The sequence below is a fragment of the Microchirus variegatus genome, assembly GCF_963457635.1.
Source record: "Microchirus variegatus genome assembly, chromosome: 2".
In the NCBI taxonomy this organism is placed as follows: Eukaryota; Metazoa; Chordata; class Actinopteri; order Pleuronectiformes; family Soleidae; genus Microchirus; species Microchirus variegatus.
The window spans coordinates 4,607,957-4,627,280 of record NC_139803.1 but is presented as its reverse complement, the minus strand read 5'-3'; the positions used below and the strand labels follow the sequence as shown (position 1 = coordinate 4,627,280).

General features: G+C 45.3%; 1 protein-coding gene across 1 annotated transcript; it reads left to right on the top strand.

The window, feature by feature from the left end:
• Positions 1-246: 246 nt before the first annotated feature.
• Positions 247-17,425, top strand: ppp3ca (protein phosphatase 3, catalytic subunit, alpha isozyme; the record flags this gene model as incomplete). Its single annotated transcript, XM_083903982.1, has 14 exons — positions 247-301; positions 7,307-7,507; positions 8,843-8,967; positions 9,540-9,651; positions 9,734-9,879; positions 12,580-12,719; positions 13,585-13,662; positions 14,142-14,236; positions 14,340-14,465; positions 14,822-14,902; positions 15,274-15,358; positions 15,943-16,040; positions 17,110-17,160; positions 17,247-17,425. The coding sequence occupies 14 exons, from the start codon at positions 247-249 to the stop codon at positions 17,423-17,425; spliced, it is 1,572 nt and encodes a 523-aa protein (XP_083760108.1).
• Between the last annotated feature and the right edge of the window lie 1,899 nt (positions 17,426-19,324).

Genomic DNA, 19,324 nt, shown 5'->3' with positions numbered 1-19,324 from the left:
CATCATCCATCCATCCATCCATCCCTGTGCCTGGGCATCATCATCATCTTCCTCAGCATCAGCACCAGTTCTTCTTCCCGGCGCAGCACCGACGCACGGAGGCTCGCGCATCGTCACCATCGTCGAGCGATGCCACAGCATCATTTGCGTTTGGAGCAGAACTAAAGTGCGAGTTCGAATCCTAAAGAAGGAGGTAGGAAGAGGAGCAGAGAAAACCCGCTCGAGCCTCGCAGACAGCGCCTGTCCATGAAGATGTCTAACGCTGACATCGTCTTAACCGCCGTGGATCGGATGGTGAAATGTAAGTGAGCTCACATTTATTACATAACAGCTTCCTCTGGCCCTAATGTGTTTGCTGTCGATGACAGGTGATTTACTGTAGATGGTGTATATGTATATGTGTATATATATATATATATGATGCGTCCACCGTGTCGTTTGATGTTGATAAACAATCCTCCACCAAGAGCGCGCGCCAAGCTCACGATCACTACTAACGCGATGTGTGTTCGCTGTCACGAGCCTCCGTCAGAGAGGAGCTGTGAGGCAGTGATGCAGCAGGATCCACGGGCTGTGACAGGGCCACAGGACAAGAAGAGACACGGTCATGGCATCAGAACATGACTCAAATGCTGCTGAGGATGATGATGATGATGATGGTGAAGATGATGGTGATGGTGATGATGATGATGATGACATGACCACAGACATAAGTGATTTAGTCCTGAAACACAAATGTGCATGAATACATTCACAGTCTGACAGAACAGCTGCAGATACATGGAGTCATGGAGTCACCAAACATCTGCTCAGCACTGATCACAATAATAACACAACATCACATAGATATCACATTAATGCTTCACTAAGCACCAACATCATGTGATCATCATCATGTGACCAACATCATGTGATCATCATGTGACCAACATCATGTGATCATCAACATGTGATCATGTGACCAACATCATGTGACCAACATCATGTGATCATCATCATGTGACCAACATCATGTGATCATCATCATGTGATCATCATGTGACCAACATCATGTGACCAACATCATGTGACCAACATCATGTGACCAACATCATGTGATCATCATCATGTGACCAACATCATGTGATCATCATCATGTGATCATCATGTGACCAACATCATGTGATCATCATCATGTGACCAACATCATGTGATCATCATCATGTGACCAACATCATGTGATCATCATCATGTGACCAAAATCATGTGACCAACATCATGTGATCATCATCATGTGATCATCATGTGACCAACATCATGTGATCATCATCATGTGATCATCATGTGTCCAACATCATGTGACCATCATCATGTGATCATCATGTGACCAACATCATGTGATCATCATCATGTGACCAACATCATGTGATCATCATCATGTGACCAACATCATGTGATCATCATCATGTGATCATCATGTGTCCAACATCATGTGATCATCATCATGTGATCATCATGTGTCCAACATCATGTGATCATCATCATGTGACCAACATCATGTGATCATCATCATGTGACCAACATCATGTGACCAACATCATGTGACTCAGGACTGCACTATAACAGCTACATGGATTTTATATCTTATTTTAAGATTCAGTCACCCTGACTGTGATATATCACAGTAACAGTAGATACTCCAGACTGTGATATGTACTGTGATATATCACATTTAACAGTATATACTGCAGACTGTGATATATCACATTTAACAGTTGATACTCCAGACTGTGATATGTACTGTGATATATAACAGTAACAGTAGATACTCCAGACTGTGATAAATAACAGTAACAGTAGATACTCCAGACTGTGATATATAACAGTAACAGTAGATACTCCAGACTGTGATATATAACAGTAACAGTAGATACTCCAGACTGTGATATATAACAGTAACAGTAGATACTCCAGACTGTGATATATCACAGTTAACAGTAGATACTCCAGACTGTGATATGTACTGTGATATATAACAGTAACAGTAGATACTCAAGACTGTGATATATCACAGTAACAGTAGATACTCCAGACTGTGATATATCACAGTTAACAGTCGATACTCCAGACTGTGATATATCACAGTTAACAGTCGATACTCCAGACTGTGATATATCACAGTAACAGTAGATACTCCAGACTGTGATATATCACAGTTAACAGTCGATACTCCAGACTGTGATATATCACAGTTAACAGTCGATACTCCAGACTGTGATATATCACAGTTAACAGTAGATACTCCAGACTGCGATATGTACTGTGATATATCACAGTTAACAGCAGATACTCCAGACTGTGATGTATACTGTGATATATCCCAGTTAACAGTAGATACTCCAGACTGCGATATGTACTGTGATATATCACATTTAACAGTAGATACTCCAGACTGCGATATGTACTGTGATATATCACATTTAACAGTAGATACTCCAGACTGTGATATATAACAGTAACAGTAGATACTCCAGACTGTGATATATAACAGTAACAGTAGATACTCCAGACTGTGATATATCACAGTTAACAGTAGATACTCCAGACTGTGATATGTACTGTGATATATAACAGTAACAGTAGATACTCAAGACTGTGATATATCACAGTAACAGTAGATACTCCAGACTGTGATATATCACAGTTAACAGTCGATACTCCAGACTGTGATATATCACAGTTAACAGTCGATACTCCAGACTGTGATATATCACAGTAACAGTAGATACTCCAGACTGTGATATATCACAGTTAACAGTCGATACTCCAGACTGTGATATATCACAGTTAACAGTCGATACTCCAGACTGTGATATATCACAGTTAACAGTAGATACTCCAGACTGCGATATGTACTGTGATATATCACAGTTAACAGCAGATACTCCAGACTGTGATGTATACTGTGATATATCCCAGTTAACAGTAGATACTCCAGACTGCGATATGTACTGTGATATATCACATTTAACAGTAGATACTCCAGACTGCGATATGTACTGTGATATATAACAGTAACAGTAGATACTCCAGACTGCGATATGTACTGTGATATATCACAGTAACAGTAGATACTCCAGACTGTGATATGTACAGTCATATATCAGTTAACAGTAGATACTGCAGACTGTGATAGTTACTGTGATATATCACAGTTAACAGTAGATACTCCAGACTGTGATATGTACTTTGATATATCACAGTTAACAGTAGATAAATATGATGCTGTTACAGTTGCAGCAGAACGTCTAACGTTTATCCTTCACGTGTTAGCATTGATTTAGCGTCTTTTATCCACTGCATGTATTTGACTTTAAAGAAAAGCAGAAGACACAGATGTGATTGGTTCATCGTTCACTTGATCAAAGTACAAAGCTGCTGCAGGTTATTTATATCTGTGTGTGCATACACTTGTGTTTTCTCTTGCTTTAACCTGACAAAACATCTCTAAAGAGATGGAATAAGTGCTGCTGTCTGCACTTTGTTTTCCACTGTGCTGTGGGCATCCAGAGGCAAATCAGGTCAGTTATTTCTGGGACGAGGACTTAAATTCACCTGTGAAGAAAGTCTTTTCTTCACCTTATTGACTGAGAAATGAGAACATGTTTCCTCACCGTGCAAATCTATCATTTATCTCTAATTATGGGATTTCATCTGTAAGTCGAAGGTTAGGGTTAGAGTCGAGCTCACTTCTTCATGGTTACGGCAGAATAAATGGGCTTTTTAAAAATGAGTCACGTCGCCTCTGGAGTCTCATGTAGAGCAGATCAGTGGTGATGATGAAGGTGTGGGTGAAGAAGACTCTGAGGACGTCACACGAAAAGCTTGTTTTCTCTGATGATTTGGAGTCTTTGTTAAACGCTCTCTTGTCTCATAAGTGCACTCACATTGAGACATTTAAGTCCAGTGTGAGGTCAGGAAACTGGTGATGGACCTGTTTACACTACGGACATTTACAACTGCATCTCTGTGTAATGTGCAATGCTTTCTGTGGTGGCTCTGACTGTGCTTCAGCAGTCTGATGCTGCTGATGCTGATGCTGATGCTGCTGTTGCCTGGCAACATACAGTATTTCATAGTTGAGTTGTGCTTGGCTGCTGAGCAGAAGTCTCCACCGCCAGAGTATCTACAGTATCTCTGTGCAGCTGCAGACGTTTCAGTCATGACTGAAGTTATACTTATTATACTTCTGTTGAATTTGACCAAATATTACATGTAGTATTACAGCAGTAATCACTGTGATGTAACGTGAAGTAACGTGAGCTTCATCACAGATCTTTGATTATTCTCGTCCATCCTGAGAATGAAGCTGTGAACACGTCCTCCTGATGACTGTAATAACATCAGCTGACTGATGTCTCTGCACCATGAGATTTGTTTTAATGGCTCAGACACTTTAGAAAGAGTTTTCTGTGTTAATCCAGATGATCTGTAGATTATCACCAGTGCTGAAGTCATGATCTGTGCTTTCACAGTCAGTCTGTTGGAAGGTGATTGACAGCTCCAGTGATCCACAGTGTTTTTAATGTTAGTCCAGTTTAATCCACAGTGTTTTTAATGTTAGTCCAGTTTAATCCAGTGTTTTTAATGTTAGTCCAGTTTAGTCCAGTGTTTTTAATGTTAGTCCAGTTTAATCCAGTGTTTTTAATGTTAGTCCAGTTTAATCCACAGTGTTTTTAATGTTAGTCCAGATCTGCAGCTCTGGATTCAGCTGTTCTTCAGTCGTGTGTGTGATGGTGTGAATGACCACATGTCCTCTCTCTCCTCAGCTGTTCTTCAGACTCAGTCATATCCTCTCTCTCCTCAGCTGTTCTTCAGACTCAGTCATGTCCTCTCTCTCCTCAGCTGTTCTTCAGACTCAGTCATGTCCTCTCTCTCCTCAGCTGTTCTTCAGACTCAGTCATGTCCTCTCTCTCTCCTCAGCTGTTCTTCAGACTCAGTCATGTCCTCTCTCTCTCCTCAGCTGTTCTTCAGACTCAGTCATATCCTCTCTCTCCTCAGCTGTTCTTCAGACTCAGTCATATCCTCTCTCTCCTCAGCTGTTCTTCAGACTCAGTCATGTCCTCTCTCTCTCCTCAGCTGTTCTTCAGACTCAGTCATATCCTCTCTCTCCTCAGCTGTTCTTCAGACTCAGTCATGTCCTCTCTCTCTCCTCAGCTGTTCTTCAGACTCAGTCATATCCTCTCTCTCCTCAGCTGTTCTTCAGACTCAGTCATATCCTCTCTCTCCTCAGCTGTTCTTCAGACTCAGTCATGTCCTCTCTCTCTCCTCAGCTGTTCTTCAGACTCAGTCATATCCTCTCTCTCCTCAGCTGTTCTTCAGACTCAGTCATGTCCTCTCTCTCTCCTCAGCTGTTCTTCAGACTCAGTCATGTCCTTTCTCTCTCCTCAGCTGTTCTTCAGACTCAGTCATGTCCTCTCTCTCCTCAGCTGTTCTTCAGACTCAGTCATATCCTCTCTCTCCTCAGCTGTTCTTCAGACTCAGTCATGTCCTCTCTCTCCTCAGCTGTTCTTCAGACTCAGTCATATCCTCTCTCTCCTCAGCTGTTCTTCAGACTCAGTCATGTCCTCTCTCTCCTCAGCTGTTCTTCAGACTCACAGTCATGTCCTCTCTCTCCTCAGCTGTTCTTCAGACTCAGTCATGTCCTCTCTCTCCTCAGCTGTTCTTCAGACTCAGTCATGTCCTCGCTCTCCTCAGCTGTTCTTCAGACTCAGTCATATCCTCTCTCTCCTCAGCTGTTCTTCAGACTCAGTCATGTCCTCTCTCTCCTCAGCTGTTCTTCAGACTCAGTCATGTCCTCTCTCTCCTCAGCTGTTCTTCAGACTCACAGTCATGTCCTCTCTCTCCTCAGCTGTTCTTCAGACTCAGTCATGTCCTCTCTCTCCTCAGCTGTTCTTCAGACTCAGTCATATCCTCTCTCTCCTCAGCTGTTCTTCAGACTCAGTCATGTCCTCTCTCTCCTCAGCTGTTCTTCAGACTCAGTCATATCCTCTCTCTCCTCAGCTGTTCTTCAGACTCAGTCATGTCCTCTCTCTCCTCAGCTGTTCTTCAGACTCAGTCATATCCTCTCTCTCCTCAGCTGTTCTTCAGACTCAGTCCTGTCCTCTCTCTCCTCAGCTGTTCTTCAGACTCACAGTCATGTCCTCTCTCTCCTCAGCTGTTCTTCAGACTCAGTCATGTCCTCTCTCTCCTCAGCTGTTCTTCAGACTCAGTCATGTCCTCGCTCTCCTCAGCTGTTCTTCAGACTCAGTCATATCCTCTCTCTCCTCAGCTGTTCTTCAGACTCAGTCATGTCCTCTCTCTCCTCAGCTGTTCTTCAGACTCAGTCATGTCCTCTCTCTCCTCAGCTGTTCTTCAGACTCACAGTCATGTCCTCTCTCTCCTCAGCTGTTCTTCAGACTCAGTCATGTCCTCTCTCTCCTCAGCTGTTCTTCAGACTCAGTCATATCCTCTCTCTCCTCAGCTGTTCTTCAGACTCAGTCATGTCCTCTCTCTCCTCAGCTGTTCTTCAGACTCAGTCATATCCTCTCTCTCCTCAGCTGTTCTTCAGACTCAGTCATGTCCTCTCTCTCCTCAGCTGTTCTTCAGACTCAGTCATATCCTCTCTCTCCTCAGCTGTTCTTCAGACTCAGTCATTTCCTCTCTCTCCTCAGCTGTTCTTCAGACTCAGTCATGTCCTCTCTCTCCTCAGCTGTTCTTCAGACTCAGTCATATCCTCTCTCTCCTCAGCTGTTCTTCAGACTCAGTCCTGTCCTCTCTCTCCTCAGCTGTTCTTCAGACTCACAGTCATGTCCTCTCTCTCCTCAGCTGTTCTTCAGACTCAGCCATGTCCTCTCTCTCCTCAGCTGTTCTTCAGACTCAGTCATGTCCTCGCTCTCCTCAGCTGTTCTTCAGACTCAGTCATATCCTCTCTCTCCTCAGCTGTTCTTCAGACTCAGTCATTTCCTCTCTCTCCTCAGCTGTTCTTCAGACTCAGTCATGTCCTCTCTCTCCTCAGCTGTTCTTCAGACTCAGTCATGTCCTCTCTCTCCTCAGCTGTTCTTCAGACTCAGTCATGTCCTCTCTCTCCTCAGCTGATCTTCAGACTCAGTCATGTCCTCTCTCTCCTCAGCTGATCTTCAGACTCAGTCATGTCCTCTCTCTCCTCAGCTGTTCTTCAGACTCACAGTCATGTCCTCTCTCTCTCCTCAGCTGTTCTTCAGACTCAGTCATGTCCTCTCTCTCCTCAGCTGTTCTTCAGACTCAGTCATGTCCTCTCTCTCCTCAGCTGTTCCCTTCCCCCTGAGTCACCGCCTCACCATGAAGGAGGTGTTTGACGTTGAAGAGAAGCCTCGTGTTGATCTTCTGAAAGCTCACCTCACCAAAGAAGGTCGAGTGGAGGAATCTGTGGCTCTGAGAATCATCGACGAGGGAGCAGCGATTCTACGACAGGAGAAAACTATACTGGACATCGAGGCGCCAGTCACAGGTATGACACTGTGCTATATGTACTGTGTGTACATATACTTTATATATACTGTGTGTACATATACTTTATTTGATGTGTTTATTTGTTCTCATGTCGTTTACTGTGTAGAAACAAAGTGTTACACTCATAACCTTAAGAGACAAAAATGTGTCTCAGTTCAAACTCAGCACCATTAAAGCACCATACGTGCATTTTATTATACTCTCCACCAGGTGGTGTCCTTCATGGTCATATTAGCATTTAGCTTAGCTTAGCTTAGCTTAGCGGTGCGCATGTGACGATTTGACACAAAATCTTCTTGTCTTCATCATCTTTGTCTTCTTCATCCTCTTTTTCATCTTTGTCTTCATCCTCTTCTTCATCTTTGTCTTCATCCTCTTCTTCATCTTTGTCTTCATCCTCTTCTTCATTTTTGTCTTCATCCTCTTCTTCATCTTTATCTTCTTCATCTTTGTCTTCATCTTCTTCTTCATCTTTGTCTTCATCCTCTTCTTCATCTTTGTCTTCATCCTCTTCTACATCTTTGTGTTCTTCATATTTGTCTTCATCCTCTTCTTCATCCTCTTCTTCATCTTTGTCTTCATCCTCTTCTTCATCTTCGTCTTCCTCAGAGAACAAAGTGCAGAGTTTCTCTCACACACACACACACACACACACACACACACACACACACACACACACACTCACACACACACACACACACACACACACACACACACACACACACACACACACACACACACACACACACACACACACACAGGTCTCAGGACTCTCATCTGTCTGAGGCTTCATGTATGAAGCATGAAATATGGATGTGTGTGTGTGTGTGTGTGTGTGTGTGGGGGGGGTGTGTGTGTGTGTGTGTGTGTACATGTACACGCACATACATGCACATACATATACGTGTGTGTGTGTGTGTGCGCATGTATGCATCATGTGTGTGTGTGTGTGTGATTGCTTTAGTCACACACAGGCAGTGAGTCTCCCACTCACTCACACACACACACACACACACACACACACACACACACACACACACACACATGGCTGTAAGCTGTGAGTGGGCGAAGGCCACAGTGGAGATGAGAGGAAACAGAGAAGAGCGAGGAGATGATGGAGGAGAGAAGAAGAAGAAGATGATGATGATGATGATGATGATGATGATGATGATGATGATGATCTAAGAAGAATTACATTGTTATTACAGTAATATGCAAATGACGAGGAACACAAAACAAAAGAGAGTATGTGTGTGTGTGTTCCCAGTGATGCTGAGTGTGTAAATGAAGATTCTCAGACTGTGTGTGTGTGTGTGTGTGTGTGTGTTCCCAGTGTGTGGAGACATCCACGGTCAGTTCTTTGACCTGATGAAGCTGTTTGAGGTGGGGGGGTCGCCCGCCACCACACGGTACCTCTTCCTCGGGGATTATGTCGACCGCGGCTACTTCAGTATTGAGGTCAGTTCATGCTTTTATTTTGACAGTGTGTGTAATAACATTGCTTTTATTGTGACACTGTGTGTAATAACTCTGCTTTTATTTTGACAGTGTGTGTTATACCTCTGCTTTTATTTTGACAGTGTGTGTTATACCTCTGCTTTTATTTTGACAGTGTGTGTTATACCTCTGCTTTTATTTTGACAGTGTGTGTTATACCTCTGCTTTTATTTTGACAGTGTGTGTAATAACGCTGCTTTTATTTTGACAGTGTGTGTAATAACTCTGCTTTTATTTTGACAGTTTGTGTAATAACGCTGCTTTTATTTTGACAGTGTGTGTTATACCTCTGCTTTTATTTTGACAGTGTGTGTAATAACTCTGCTTTTATTTTGACAGTGTGTGTAATAACTTTGCTTTTATTGTGACACTGTGTGTGTAATAACTCTGCTTTTATTTTGACAGTGTGTGTTATACCTCTGCTTTTATTGTGACAGTGTGTGTAATAACTCTGCTTTTATTTTGACAGTGTGTGTAATAACTCTGCTTTTATTTTGACAGTGTGTGTAATAACTCTGCTTTTATTTTGACAGTGCGTGTTATACCTCTGGTCGCTGAAAATCCTCTATCCAAAGACTCTATTTTTACTTCGTGGAAATCATGAATGTAGACATTTGACAGAATATTTCACCTTCAAACAAGAATGTGAGTATATGTCAGACTCAGAGCAGTATATTCAGCAGGTTCCTGTCATCTGTGGTGACTGTGTGGTGTTTTCTTGTGTCAGGTAAAATCAAGTACTCAGAGCAGGTGTACGACTCGTGCATGGATGCGTTCGACTGCCTTCCTCTGGCCGCGCTCATGAACCAACAGTTTCTCTGTGTTCACGGTGGACTTTCACCTGAGATCCACACGCTAGACGACATCAAGAAGGTGAGGAGGCCGATGCTGCGTGGATGCTGCTGCGTGGATGTTGCGTGGATGCTGCGTGGATTGTGTGGATGCTACGTGGATGCTGCTGGATGCTGCTGCGTGGATGTTGCGTGGATGTTGCGTGGATGATGCGTGGATGCTGCTGTGTGGATGTTGCGTGGATGCTACGTGGATGCTGCTGCAGCTTGGATGTTGCGTGGATGCTACGTGGATGCTGCTGCGTGGATGTTGCGTGGATGCTGCTGCTGCGTGGATGTTGCGTGGATGCTGCGTGGATGCTACGTGGATGATGCTACGTGGATGATGCAACGTGGATGCTGCTGCTGAGTGGATGTTGCGTGGATGATGCTACGTGGATGCTGCTGCTGCATGGATGTTGCGTGGATGCTGCATGGATTGTGTGGCTGTTGGGTGGATGCTGCGTGGATTGTGTGGATGCTACGTTAATGCTGCGTGGATGCTGCATGGATGCCGCATGGATGCTGCGTGGATGCTGCTGCGTGCTGCGTGGATGCTGCTGCTGCGTGGATGTTGCGTGGATGCTGCTGCTGCGTGGATGTTGCGTGGATGCTGCGTGGATGCTACGTGGATGATGCTACGTGGATGCTGCTGCTGCGTGGATGTTGCGTGGATGCTGCGTGGATTGTGTGGATGCTACGTGGATGCTGCTGGATGCTGCTGCGTGGATGTTGCGTGGATGTTGCGTGGATGATGCGTGGATGCTGCTGTGTGGATGTTGCGTGGATGCTACGTGGATGCTGCTGCAGCTTGGATGTTGCGTGGATGCTACGTGGATGCTGCTGCGTGGATGTTGCGTGGATGCTGCTGCTGCGTGGATGTTGCGTGGATGCTGCGTGGATGCTACGTGGATGATGCTACGTGGATGATGCAACGTGGATGCTGCTGCTGAGTGGATGTTGCGTGGATGCTGCTACGTGGATGCTGCTGCTGCATGGATGTTGCGTGGATGCTGCATGGATTGTGTGGCTGTTGGGTGGATGCTGCGTGGATTGTGTGGATGCTACGTTAATGCTGCGTGGATGCTGCATGGATGCCGCATGGATGCTGCGTGGATGCTGCTGCGTGCTGCGTGGATGCTGCTGCTGCGTGGATGTTGCGTGGATGCTGCTGCTGCGTGGATGTTGCGTGGATGCTGCGTGGATGCTACGTGGATGATGCTACGTGGATGCTGCTGCTGCGTGGATGTTGCGTGGATGCTGCGTGGATTGTGTGGATGCTACGTGGATGCTGCTGGATGCTGCTGCGTGGATGTTGCGTGGATGTTGCGTGGATGATGCGTGGATGCTGCTGTGTGGATGTTGCGTGGATGCTACGTGGATGCTGCTGCAGCTTGGATGTTGCGTGGATGCTACGTGGATGCTGCTGCGTGGATGTTGCGTGGATGCTGCTGCTGCGTGGATGTTGCGTGGATGCTGCTGCTGCGTGGATGTTGCGTGGATGCTGCGTGGATGCTACGTGGATGATGCTACGTGGATGATGCTACGTGGATGATGCTACGTGGATGCTGCTGCTGAGTGGATGTTGCGTGGATGATGCTACGTGGATGCTGCTGCTGCATGGATGTTGCGTGGATGCTGCATGGATTGTGTGGCTGTTGGGTGGATGCTGCGTGGATTGTGTGGATGCTACGTTGATGCTGCGTGGATGCTGCATGGATGCCGCATGGATGCTGCGTGGATGCTGCTGCGTGCTGCGTGGATGCTGCTGCTGCGTGGATGTTGCGTGGATGCTGCTGCTGCGTGGATGTTGCGTGGATGCTGCGTGGATGCTACGTGGATGATGCTACGTGGATGCTGCTGCTGCGTGGATGTTGCGTGGATGCTGCGTGGATTGTGTGGATGCTACGTGGATGCTGCTGGATGCTGCTGCGTGGATGTTGCGTGGATGTTGCGTGGATGTTGCGTGGATGATGCGTGGATGCTGCTGTGTGGATGTTGCGTGGATGCTACGTGGATGCTGCTGCAGCTTGGATGTTGCGTGGATGCTACGTGGATGCTGCTGCGTGGATGTTGCGTGGATGCTGCTGCTGCGTGGATGTTGCGTGGATGCTGCTGCTGAGTGGATGTTGCGTGGATGCTGCGTGGATGCTACGTGGATGATGCTACGTGGATGATGCTACGTGGATGCTGCTGCTGCATGGATGTTGCGTGGATGCTGCATGGATTGTGTGGCTGTTGGGTGGATGCTGCGTGGATTGTGTGGATGCTACGTTGATGCTGCGTGGATGCTGCATGGATGCCGCATGGATGCTGCGTGGATGCTGCTGTGTGCTGCGTGGATGCTGCTGCTGCGTGGATGTTGCGTGGATGCTGCTGCTGCGTGGATGTTGCGTGGATGCTGCGTGGATGCTACGTGGATGATGCTACGTGGATGATGCTGCTGCGTGGATGTTGCGTGGATGCTGCTGCTGCGTGGATGTTGCGTGGATGCTGCGTGGATGCTATGTGGATGATGCTACGTGGATGCTGCGTGGATGCTGCAGCTGCGTGGATGTTGCGTGGATGCTGCATGGATTGTGTGGATGTTGCGTGGATGCTGTGTGGATTGTGTGGATGCTACGTGGATGCTGCTCTGATGTTGTGTGGATGATGCTGCGTGGATGTTTCGTGGATGCTGCTCCACTGTAAACTCCTGCTGAACCTTTGCTCGGTGTCTTTGTGCTTTTCTCTTTCCTGTCAGTTGGATCGGTTCAAAGAGCCCCCGGCCTTCGGGCCCATGTGTGACCTGCTGTGGGCGGATCCTCTGGAAGACTTTGGCAACGAGAAAACGCAGGAATATTTCAGCCACAACTCAGTGAGAGGCTGCTCCTACTTCTACAGGTGAGTGGAGAACATGGAGACACTGAGGGTGTCAGCCTCAGTGTGTCCCGTTTCCAAGACAAAATAACCCTCAACACTTGGTTTTGAGGCCAGTTAAGATTGAATCCTCAGACTCCTGATGCACTTTGACAGTGAACTGACTTTAGTCTCAAAAACAAAAAGTATCTCTGAATGACTTGACGTTTACCATCATAATAGTCTGATCTTTGTGGAGAATGAACATTAAAGTGAACAGATGGAATAAAAACAAAGTCAGTTTCACACTCACACACAAACACTGTCACATTCACTCAGACTCACTGTCAAAGCTCTCACTCACACATCACAACTCTGTGTGTGTGTGTGTGTGTGTGATTGTGTGTGTGTGTTACACAAAGACAGTGAGGACCATGAGTCCTGTCTATGATCTGTGTTCACTCATCAATGACAATCCTCTGTTCTCATCATTATCATCATTATTATCATCATTATTATCGTTATTATTATCATTATTATTATTATTATCATTATTATTATCATCATTATTATCATTATTATTATTATTATTATCATTATTATTATTATTATCCTTATTATCATTATTATCATTATTATCATTATTATCGTTATTATTATTATTAATAATATTATTATTATTATTATTATTATCATTATATGTATAATACAAAGTCCTTCTTGTTCAGGTAGAGATGGATTTTTTATCATTTTAGAGACTGATATCGTCTGTGTGTGTGTGTGTGTGTGTGTTCCTCAGTGGACACACACTTCACCTCTAACATGTCCTCTCTCTCTCTCTCTCTCTCTCTCTCTCTCTCTCTCTCTCTCTCTCTCTCTCTCTCTCTCTCTCTCTCTCTCTCTCTCTCAGTTATCCAGCTGTGTGTGAGTTCCTTCAGAGCAATAACTTATTATCAATTATTCGAGCTCATGAAGCACAAGATGCAGGGTATGTTACACACACACACACACACGCACACACGCGCGCGCACACACACGTTCTTTTGTTACAGAAATATTTATGATCTGTCTTCTCTGTCCTCTTCTCGTCTTCTGTCCTCTCGTCTCCTTGTCCTCTTGTCTTGTCGTCCTCTTGTCTTCTGTCCTCTCGTCTTCTCGTCTTCTGTCCTCTTGTCTTCTGTCCTTTCTTCTTGTCCTCTCGTCCTCTCGTCTAATGTCCTCTCGTCCTCTTGTCTTCTGTCCTCTTGTCTTGTCGTCCTCTTGTCTTCTGTCCTCTTGTCCTCTCGTCCTCTTGTCTTCTGTCCTCTTGTCTTGTCTTCCTCTTGTCTTCTGTCCTCTTGTCTTGTCGTCCTCTTGTCTTGTCTTCCTCTTGTCTTCTGTCCTCTTGTCCTCTTGTCTTCTGTCTCCTTGTCCTCTCGTCCTCTCGTCTTCTGTCCTCTGTGTCTTGTGTCTCTAATGGTCTTGAAGTTACCGGATGTACCGTAAGAGTCAGACGACTGGGTTCCCGTCCCTCATCACCATCTTCTCAGCACCAAACTACCTGGATGTTTACAACAACAAAGGTCAGAGGTCACTGACTCTGCTCTGTTTATTAAATATCAGCTCAGTTTGACACAGTGAAGTGAGTGTGAAGATGATCTTCTTCTTCTTCTTCTTCTTCACCAGCTGCTGTCCTCAAGTACGAAAACAACGTCATGAACATACGTCAGTTCAACTGCTCACCTCATCCTTACTGGCTGCCAAACTTCATGGACGTCTTCACCTGGTCTCTGCCCTTTGTCGGAGAAAAGGGTATTTGGTCCTCACTCTGTCTTCTCCATGTCCTCCTGTCCATGTCCTCCTGACCATGTCCATGTCCTCCTGTCCATGTCCTCCTGTCCATGTCCTCCTGACCATGTCCTCCTGACCATGTCCATGTCCTCCTGTCCATGTCCTCCTGACCATGTCCTCCTGTCCATGTCCTCCTGTCCATGTCCCCCTGACCATGTCCTCCTGTCCATCTCCTCCTGACCATGTCCTCCTGTCCATGTCCATGTCCTCCTGTCCATGTCCATCTCCTCCTGACCATGTCCTCCTGTCCATGTCCATGTCCTCCTGACCATGTCCTCCTGACCATGTCCTCCTGACCATGTCCATGTCCTCCACAGTCACAGAGATGCTGGTGAACGTGCTGAGCATCTGTTCTGATGATGAACTCATGATGAATGATGAAGATGAGATCTTTGATGGTGAGTCGTCTCATGATCAATGTTTATTTGTTTTTCTATCACTGCATGAACTATTTTATATATATATATATGTATATATACATATATATATATACATATATAATTTATATATAATATATATTTAAATCAACTTCCTCGATGTGAATAATATATATATATATTTAAAGTTTGATATTGAAGTTATACTCAATGTTTGTTTTGATCATAAAATGTAGAATTATTACATAATTTATCAGTGAACACCAAACAGTTCTTATTACATTGATGATGATGATGATGATGATGATGATAATGATCATCATCATCGTCATCATCATCAAAGTGATTGATTCTCTGTGAATCTTCATCTTTATTCTTCTTTATTTCTTCAGCGAATGCAGCTGCAGCTCGAAAAGAGGTGATCAGGAACAAGATCAGAGCCATCGGGAAAATGGCCAAGATGTTCTCTGTCCTCAGGTAAAAGACTGTGTCTTCTGTCTGTCCTCTGTGTCTGTGTCCTCTGTCTGTCCTCTGTGTCTGTGTCCTCTGTGTGTCCTCTGTCTGTCCTCTGTCTGTCCTCTGTGTCTGTGTCCTCTGTCTGTCCTCTGTGTGTCCTCTGTGTCTGTGTTCTCTGTCTGTCCTCTGTGTCTGTGTCCTCTGTCTGTCCTCTGTGTCTGTGTCCTCTGTCTGTCTTCTGTGTCTGTGTCCTTTGTCTGTCCTCTGTCTGTCCTCTGTCTTTGTGTCCTCTGTGTGTCAAGATGTTCTCTGTCATCAGGTACAACACTGTGTCCTCTGTCTGTCCTCTGTCTGTCCTCTGTGTGTCTGTCTTCTGTCTTTGTGTCCTCTGTTTGTCAAGATGTTTTCTGTCCTCAGGTACAACACTGTCCTCTGTGTGTGTCCTGTTCTGCATTCTAGTTTATTGATGTTATTATACTTTGTGTGTGTGTGTGTGTGTGTGTGCGTGTGTGTGTGCGTGCGTGCATGTGTGTGTGTGCGAGCGTGCGTGTGTGTGTGTGCGTGCGTGCGTGCCTGCGTGTGTGTGTGTGTGTGTGTGTCCACAGAGAGGAGAGTGAGAATGTGTTGACGCTCAAAGGCCTAACACCCACTGGAATGCTGCCTAGTGGAGTTCTGTCTGGAGGCCGACAGACGCTGCAGAGCGGTGAGTCCACGGATCTACATGTAAACCATCTTCATCATCATCATCATCATCATCATCATCATCGTCATCTTCATCTTCATCTTCATCATCATCATCTTCATCATCTAACCTTTGGCCTTCTTTCCTCCTCAGCCTTTAATCTAGATTATTCGACTTTATTATTATTCTCATTGTATCATTAGACAAAGTGCGTGATAGTGTTTAAACCTCTTAAATCTCATGTTATCACGGTACGAGACAAAGTATGGGCTGAAATATGTGCCGCCAGAAACTGAATTTGAATCGTTTATATTTGAATTTCAATCGCTAAACTTGAATAATAGCATTAAAACACTGAATTTGAATCAGATAATTTGAATTTCAATTGCTAAACTTGAATAATTGCATTAAAAAACTGAATTTGAATCATTTATATTTGAATTTGATACGCTAAACTTGAATTGAAATGAACTTGAAAAATTTGAATTTGAATCGTGAGAACTGAATGCAAAGACACATGGAGTGTTGAATTTGAATAATTCAATTTCAAATTGTACTATTCAGATTCAGTTTTTCAATGCAATAATTCAAATTAAACAAGACAAATTCAAATTATGTGATTCAAATTCAGTTTTTTAATGCAATTATTCAAGTTTAGCGATTCAAATTCAAATATAAACGATTCAAATTCAGTTTTTTATTGCAATTATTCAAGTTTAGCGATTCAAATTCAAATATAAACGATTCAAATTCAGTTTTTTATTGCAATTATTCAAGTTTAGCGATTCAAATTCAAATATAAATGATTCTAATTCAGCTTCTGGTGGCACGAGCTGAAGAAGAGTGTGCAAGGAACGTGAAGGCTAACGTAATACAAACACTGTGCAGCCTCGTTAGACACAACGCACATGTTAGCATTAGCGTAGCTCGCTGTTTTGTGACTGTCAGCCACGCCATCAAGGATGGGACGCCATCAGGCCAACACATATCCAACATTTCAGGGCCAGGACAGGAGATAAGCCACAGACAGACAGACAGAACTTGCTTCATAGGTAGATCACGACTAACTCCTCCTCCTCCTCCTCCTCAGCCACCATTGAAGCCATTGAAGCCGTGGAGACGCATGATGAGGATGGAGAAGGTAAATGTGAGCCGACTGCAGCTGAACACAATGACATTTTCCTGGTTGTTCATGATAACAAAGTACAAATATCCTTCTGTCCTCAGCCGTCCGTGGCTTCTCGCCCCAACATAAGATCACCAGTTTCGCGGAGGCCAAAGGTCTGGACCGCATCAACGAGCGAATGCCTCCTCGCAGGGACGGGGTGAACCACGTGGGTCAGTCCATGGGAAAGATGAACATGTCCGAGGCCAACGGCACGGACGACAACAGCAACATCCAGTGATGTGAGGAGTCTGTGCCGCTGCTGTCGTCAGGCCTCAGAGCAAAGGTCAAAGGTCAAAGGTCTTTAAAGAGGCATAAAGGCTCTGCTGCTGTTCAACCACAGTCAAAGGCTGTTGTTCTGAGCACTGACAAACATTTCAGGACTCGAGACGTGGTCGCAGCATCATCATTTTACTCTTTTCTAAAGTGTTCAATCACAAATTCACTTCTGAGGACAACGCTCTTGTTTTTGCTCCAGTGTTAAAAAGCCACAGCACCTTTGTGAGAAGGAAGGAAAACTCTTTACCTCCTCAATCCTCTTACAGTGGACTGACTTCTATTCATTCATTCACCTTGACGTAAGGAGGCGTAAGGAGTGAGGAGGAGGAGCTTGTGTTTGTGTGTCAGGGTTCTCCAGGACCTCCTGCTCCTCCTCTCCTCACCTCCTGCTTTTTCAGTCTTCTCCTAGCAAGCACACACTTGGAGGAGATGAGGGAAGAAAGGGAGGTGATGAGAGGAGCAGCCATGATCTCTGGAGGAGGTGAAACACGTTTGAAAATGTCCTCAAAACATCAGGTCCAACAAAGATGCAAAACATGCAGATCAGTCATGTGCTATACCTCACTCATGTCCTCCTGATCGTCTCCTTCTGATCGTCTCCTGATCCTCTCCCGATCGTCTCCTGATCGTCTCCTCCTGATCGTCTCCTCCTGATCGTCTGATCATCTCCTCCTGATCGTCTCCTTCTGATCGTCTCCTGATCCTCTCCCGATCGTCTCCTCCTGATCGTCTCCTGATCCTCTCCTGATCGTCTCCTCCTGATCGTCTGATCGTCTCCTCCTGATCGTCTCCTCCTGATCGTCTCCTCCTGATCGTCTCCCGATCCTCTCCTCCTGATCGTCTCCTCTTGATCGTCTCCTGATCGTCTCCTGATCCTCTCCTGATCGTCTCCTCCTGATCGTCTCCTCCTGATCGTCTCCTGATCGTCTCCTGATCCTCTCCTCCTGATCCTCTCCTGATCGTCTCCTCCTGATCATCTCCTGATCCTCTCCTCCTGTTCGTCTCCTCCTGATCGTCTCCTGATCGTCTCCTGCTGATCGTCTCCTGATCGTCTCCTGATCGTCTCCTCCTGAACTTATCAATGATTATGATTATTGCTGAAGAGAGAATAAACAGAGGGCTCAAACCTGTGGCCCGCGGCCCACATGTGGTACGCACAATCCATTTAATATGACAACATCAACTCATAATTATTATTTTACCTCTTCTACTTCTTTTATTTACACATCAATTCTGCAATGTATTGCAAACTATATATCTATATATAGATATATAGATAAAAAAAAATAAAAGAAATGAAATTCTGTGAAATATTATCACACATATTATTATTAAGGTACCATGATGGAATATTATCATATAGCTTTTAGCTCATATTTTCCGGGCCCCTCATGACCTCTGACCTCTTCTTGATCTTCTGACCTCTGGCCCCTTCCTGATCTCCTCCTGACCTCTGAACTCTTCCTGACCTCTTCCTCATCTCCTCCTGACCTCTGATCCCCTCCTGATCTGACCTTTGACCTCTGGCCCTCTCCTGACCTCTTCCTGATCCTCCTGACCTCTGCCTGACCTTGTGGCCCCCTCCTGACCCCCTGATCTCCTCCTGACCTCTGACTTTCTGACCTCTGGCCCCTTCCTGATCTCCTCGTGACCTCTGACCTCCTCCTGATCGCCTCCTGACCTCTGACTTTCTGACCTCTGGCCCCTTCCTGATCTCCTCCTGACCTCTGAACTCTTCCTGACCTCTTCCTGATCTCCTGACCTTTGACCTCTGGCCCTCTCCTGACCTCTGACCCCCTGATCTCCTCCTGACCTCTGACCTCCTGGCCCTCTCTTGACCTCCTCCTGACCTCTGGCCCTC